Below are 6,653 nucleotides of genomic sequence, written 5' to 3'. Positions count from 1 at the left end.
AATATGATTTACTGACAATACATACACATGTATTGGTTTTCCTTTTAAGTAGCAAGGTTGGTAAAACAAACTTACACTTTTAGTCCTAAAGAGGTCACTTCACAATACAAAATAAATTATTAAATTCCCATATTTGTTCTCATTTAGCTGCTTGCGTATGTTCGTATTCCTTCAGAGTGTCGACTGTTTGAGAAAAAAGAAGCAGAGACAGACGTTCTCAAGCTCCTCGCTGGTTATTTTCCATTTCAGACTTCAAAAGCTTTACAGGGAAATCCCAGACGTAAGACGAGGTGCATGTTCACATGAAAGGAGACCTCAAGCTTCAACTTTGATGTTTTTATATGTCAATTCAAAAAAATTAAACAAAAGGTTAAATTTAAGAGAAACACCTCAAAGTGTTACTTTCAGTCATGTAAAGAGCTTTCTCATATTAATCGGATATAGATGAAACATTTTTTGTCACATAAATTTCATGACTGAAACATCCAGTTAACATTAAACTCAGAATAACAGCAGGCATCATACAGGTTGATAAACACCACTGAGACTAATGTAGGATTCTCTGATGAGAGTGTTTTTCTCACCTGCAAAACCTCCGACTGAAACCACAGTGTCAACATCGACTAACCCATTCAGTTACACAAACGTAAAGGTTTAGCAAATCTGACAAAAACAATGTGCTGTGGAAAGTATTTAAGAAATGAGTGAACTGTGATATGCTTTTGAATACAGTAGGTCACATTTATAACATAAAATCTTATTAAAAAGCTTATCGAGATGAAAAACAACGACAGGCACATTATGTTTTACTAAATGATAGTAAAGTTGATGTATTGCAAGATACGCGTCGAGTGACACATTGATTCATTGTGTTGGTGGTGTCGGTCTATCGCGGTACGGCACAGAGGCGGTACGGTTTGGGACAGAGAGTGGCTCCTAACTTGAAGTCCAGACTGGGCTGCTCTCCAGCCGGCGGCGATAAAGAAAACCTCTGGAGGAGGGAGGTGAAGAAGAGGAATAACTCCATCCTGGCCAGCGGCTCCCCGAGACACACGCGCTTCCCTGAGAGGACAACAACACCACAACTTTTATTTACTTTGACCATATCATATTGCTGCAGCTCAGAGTCTGAAACAACCAAATAATAGACATGCAACCTGATACACTCCCAACTATGATTAATGGTAGCAGGGCTGTCGTTTTTTTCTTTTTTAAATCGAAGCTTCTATTGAGGTTTTCCAATAAATAATGTGATTCATCAGATTTAATGAGTTAGTCTGTTTTTAATTAAGCATTTTTGTGATGATTTTTGGTGAGCTTCCAAAGGTGGCAATGAAGCCGGATGTTTCCGGAGTGAACCTGCATGATTTCATCTGACTTTGACCCGGTGGCACCATTTTACAGGCATTAAGAATAACTATATACAAAAGGTCCATCTTTACGCTGATGGTCTCGTTTACTTATGTAGGTCATAAAGTGGCATCGGTATTACATTGAGACTGTTTAATAACAAGTTTAAAGTTCCTCACAAAGATTTTGAATCTTTAATAAATAAAACTCGTCACTGTGTGCGGAAAGCCGTAGTGAAAATGTTGGTTTTTAAAGCTTATCTGCAACAAATATGGATACAAGCTGAATGTTTAGCTTCGAACTATTCGATGCAGGCCGAGTAAATGCTTAAACATGCAAATGATTGCTGGCAAGCAATAGTATCTATCTTTTTGTGTTGTTTTCATCTGTAAAGCCCTTAAGGTTGAAACAACGTATTACTGACTTCTACAGCGTTGTAACTACTGACTGACCTGCTGAAAAGGGAAGGAAGGCTTCTCTCTTCCTGAATTTGCCGTCCTGGTCCAGAAAGTGTTGAGGGTTGAAGGTGTGTGGAGTTTCCCACATGGACTCGTCACGTAGAACCGAGGTCAGTGTCGGCATGATGATGGTGCCCTGAGGAAATGTCATCGATGAAAACGGGAAATCAAACAGAGACTCTACTTTTCAGGAATGTATCTTTAATCTCGACAAATAAGCAAACATGGACCAGAACTTCTGTGCTCCAAAGAAATTTGAACTGCATGACAACTGGGCTGATTATTATGTGATATGATCAAACGCTCCCAGAAGAGCTTCCAAATGGACACATGTAGTATTTTGTTGATTAATTTATTAACTGTAAAATGCCTGCTAATCTATAATTAGCACAACAAAAGTGCAACAGTGGTTTTGTACATTTTAGGCCCATTACTTATAACGGGTGATCATAACTCAATAAATGTATTTTCTACATTAATTATGATTATTTTAAACTAATTTCTTACCTTACAGGAAGTCATTATCATCCTTGGTTATACAGTTCACTTCAATACATCATAGAAATCAACTTGCAGATTTGGTTCACTTATTCTCTGAAGTTAAGCTTCCTCTGTTTTTCAGTTGGTATCCAAAAAACACCATATTTGAAAGCTATGCTGTCAGAAAATCCAACTTAGAAAACAAAGTTAAATTCTCACATAATGCAATACTTTCTCGTATGAGCATGGTGTACCTTTGGGATTGTGTACTTGTCCAGCGTGGTTTCCTTGACCGCCATGCGGACCAAATTGAGGGGAAGGATGTTGGCCATTCTCTGGATTTCGTGGATGACTGCATCGGTGTAAGGCATCGTTTCTCTGTCAGTCACAGAAGGCTTCTTGGATGAACCGACCACAGTATCTATCTCGGCCTGGACTCTCTCTGCACACAGTGAAGACAGGAAACAATGAGGGTCTGTGCTTAGATGACTGAGGGGGAAACACCACTTACTCTAATAGCACAGGCCTGACCTGTGGGCGACACACACACACACACACACACACACACACACACACACACACACACACACACACACACACACACACACACACACACACACACACACACACACACACACACACACACACACACACACACCTTGTATGTGAGGGTAGTAGATCATGTATAGCAGTCCCCAGTGTAAAGTAGTCGTCGTAGTTTCAGTTCCAGCAACAAAAAGGTCCAAAGTGCAAAAACACAGATTCTTGAAATCGTAACCAGCGTCTTTGTCCTTGTTCTATTAATAACACAAGAGACAGTTTCTCGTATCAGTTGACATGTTGTAGTAGAAAAATGCAAAAGAGGACAAACACAATGCAGACACATTCAAACGCTCACCTCTCCTATCTCTGCGAGGAAGCAGTCGATGTAGTCTCTCGGTGAGGAGGGGTCAAAGCTTTCCCTGTGTTCTTCGATCTTTACTTGTATGTAGTCGAGCAAAGCTTGTGTCAGAGAGAATATCCTCTGGTGAGGTCCAGGAAGCCACTTCATCAGCAAGGGTAACGCGTTATAAACCTACAGGGCATGAAGACGGTTATCTGGGATTTAAGGCAAAAGACACAGGTGGAGGCTGCAAATTTGCATTCGTCAAAAAATACAGACACTCCCTGTAAATCACAATAAATCAATGTCACTTGTGTCATTATATACACCTGCACAGTTCCTGCAGTAAGCCTCTTTTCACACAAAAATTTAAAAATAGAATCTTAAACTGCTTAGAGGTAAACTAGTCCTTCACTTTCATCTTGTCCTCATGTTGGGCAGCACTGGACTAACGAGCTATTACTGTAATTAAAAGGAGTAAAATACTACTTACACTTTAATGCAGTTACAATCTAATTATGTGATATATAATAATACTTTTGATATTTTTATTACACGTTACCGATTTTGTGTTTTACGTACGTTTAAATTCACATTTACTTGCAATGGAGTATTTTGACATTGTTGCATTCATTATTTTACTTTTGTAAAGGATCTGCCTCCTCCTTCCACCACTGGTTACCACGTAGTATTCAACGTCATGTTAATTTGTTGTTCTATAGAAAAGATTACTGTACGCTGCTGCATCGTTCAAAGCCGGCTCACCTGTGCCCAAAAACCTCCCTCCAAGTACAGTAACTCAGTGAAGGTCTGAAGAATCAGCTGGTGCTGCTTGTCAGTGTACTCGAAGCGATCCCCAAACACCAGGCAGCAGATGATGTTGGACACAGCCTTGTTCATCAGTGGCTGGGCATCAAAAGGCTTGCCTGTAAAATAAAGAGGAAATGTAGATAAGACACACATTTATTCATCTGTTAAAATTCTTCAAACAACACTTAAAATTTTAGTGCGAATTGCATGCTTTCTTCCTACCACTTTTAACTATTATATTTGTAAAAGCAAGGTTTTTAGTTTTTTTTTAAATTTAGAGCACTTTGAGCTTCATAGTCTTTATGAAATGTGCTACACAAATAAAGATTTTTTTTTTTTTTTGTGTGTGTGTGTGAAATGTGTGATAATTAGCATACAAATTCTTGAATTATGGCCCAAAATGTTTGCCAAATTTGAAAGAAATCCTTCAATGTGTTCCTGATATATTACTTTCTCAAGAATGGACCGGACGGACGGACAGACAACCCAAAAACACATCGTCGCCCGCACAGAGGTACAAAACAAATATATGCTTAGTTGTAAAAAGGCGTACTGCCTTTTAAAAGCTTATTTTAGCTTATTAGTTGTTGCTTGTGGAGAAACATGATTTGTTCAGTGCCTTGCTGAAGGGCAAAATCCTCAGTGAGGTAATGACACTCCTGCTGGATGGACAGCTCCAGGGTCTTCTTGCCCACACCAAAGTTTCTGAGTGTACGGATAGCAAATCTCCTCTGCTCCTTCCACTGGTGGCCATTCGATATCACCAGACCTGTGGGGAAACCAAAGCAGCATTAATGGGAAATAAGACACAACTAAGGGCTAGCTAAATGCTAATATGGTCATCATTATAATAACTACCAGTAACGTTTCAAACTAAATGCAACACGCGCTACCTTTGTTGCCCGTTAATGCATCAAATAACGGTATGGAGGGGCGATCCACGTAGTCCTCTCCTCGTTGGACCAGGGCCTCTCTCACAAGCTTGTAGCCATTGAGGACCACGATCCTTCCACCAAAGAGCCGGAGGCTGAAAATGTTTCCATATTTCTGTGCAAACTGAACACAGAGAGCAGACTGGTGGGTTTTGGTTCAACACTGAGTTGACCTACTTTCTGAGGATGTTGACAACAAAAGAATCAGTCTAGCTTTTACCACAGCCGGCTACAGTAGACATTACTGACTACTGTTGCATTGATGTGCTTCTCTTTCTGTCCTAAACTCCGTTGTGGTTATTTAGTGGTATAATGCCCCGTTTATCTCAGGCGGCAACCTCTGATTTGGAAAAGTGAAGCCGATGTGGAAGTGTCCTAAACTTTCAATCTCTCTCCTCTGGATGCAAAAAGAAGTCTGATTGTATAGATGTCTATGAGAAAATGACTCTACTTCTCTCTTGATTTATTACCTCAGTAAACATTGTAAACATGAGTTTATGGTCTCAATCTCTAGTTTCAAGTCTTCTTCAATACAGCATGATGTTCATTTAGTAAATTATGGTCCATTTAGAGTCAACTAGACCATAAAGCAGGGTATGCTTTAGGGCGGGGCTACCTTGTGATTGACAGGTTGTTACGTCTGTGTGTGGTGGCTCTTGAAGCTCTGACAGCCGCAGTCCACTCCTTGTGAATCTCCCCCAAATTCTTGAATGACCTAAACCCCAGAGAGAGTCTCTGGGGTTTTGTCAAGAGGAAGATGAGAGACACCAGACCCAACAATGCAGACGAGCTGAAGGCCCCTATCAAAGCAACCTGGGCTCCCATAACACCTCAGCAGGGCCACAGGCTGATCGCCTCCATGCCACGCCGCATTGATGCAGTAATTCATGCAAAAGGAGCCCCGACCAAGTATTGAGTGCATACTGTATACTGTAAGCCATAATCATCAAAATTAGAATAAATAAACGCTTGAAATATTTCACCCTGTGTGTAATGAATCTACATAATATATGAGTTTCACTTTTTGAATTGAATTACTGACTTTTCGATGATATTCTAATTCATTGAGATGCACATGTATATGCGTTTCTTACACGAAACAAATAATAACTCGTAGCTGTGGCGTCATAATGAGGTTATTAGAGGTTGTTCAACTGTAGTAGGAGGACAGCACTGAAGGCCCAGGTATAAAACACACGGCCCACCACTGCTTTACAGATATATTTAAAAACAAAATAAGACTTAATTGATACTGGTGGGGAATTCACAAGCTACCCAGCAGTATATAAAGTAGTTGAACCAGCTCTACACACACCTGCTTCACACTTACCAGCTCCCTTTGCTGGTTCAGATGATGGTTAAGGGTCAGTTCAGGTAAAAGGGGGAATCACATATCGAGCTGACACTATGCGACACAGCACCTTGTTTGCAGGCCGTGTGCACCCTGACACTGACAACATACCTCTCCAATCTGCAGGTGGAATCTGGTGATATCCGTGCGATGTAGGTCACCGATGAAAGGAAGAGCCCACGGTCCTGGGGGGAAGTTTGGCGGAGCTCTGTTCTTCAAAACATCAGTCAACAACAGAAAAACACACAGAAATATCAAAATACTCCCGCAGTCCATCCACTCTAAGCCCAGTACATTGTATAGTGCCTCCATTTGACTGCTTAACTATGTCAACTTGTTTAATTTTCTGGTGTTCACTTTGCGAGCACCACCGGTCAAAGCTCAGTGAA

The 6,653-nt window shown here is 40.6% G+C and overlaps 1 protein-coding gene across 1 annotated transcript; it reads right to left on the bottom strand.

Moving 5' to 3' along the window:
* Positions 1-321: 321 nt before the first annotated feature.
* On the bottom strand, positions 322-6,653 carry LOC142946346 (cytochrome P450 2J4-like). Its single transcript, XM_076087497.1, has 9 exons — positions 6,376-6,653; positions 4,875-5,037; positions 4,601-4,750; positions 3,937-4,097; positions 3,187-3,363; positions 2,947-3,085; positions 2,543-2,730; positions 1,803-1,944; positions 322-1,062 (listed from the first exon to the last, which is right to left on the bottom strand). Exons 1-9 carry the CDS (start codon positions 6,574-6,576, stop codon positions 887-889), a joined length of 1,497 nt encoding a protein of 498 aa, XP_075943612.1. The 5' UTR covers positions 6,577-6,653; the 3' UTR covers positions 322-886.

The sequence above is a fragment of the Anarhichas minor genome, unplaced genomic scaffold (genome assembly GCF_050575085.1).
Source record: "Anarhichas minor isolate MPS153535 unplaced genomic scaffold, ASM5057508v1 ptg000010l, whole genome shotgun sequence".
Taxonomy (NCBI): domain Eukaryota; kingdom Metazoa; phylum Chordata; class Actinopteri; order Perciformes; family Anarhichadidae; genus Anarhichas; species Anarhichas minor.
The sequence above is the reverse complement of the archived record's forward strand: the minus strand, read 5'-3'. Positions and strand labels throughout refer to the sequence as shown.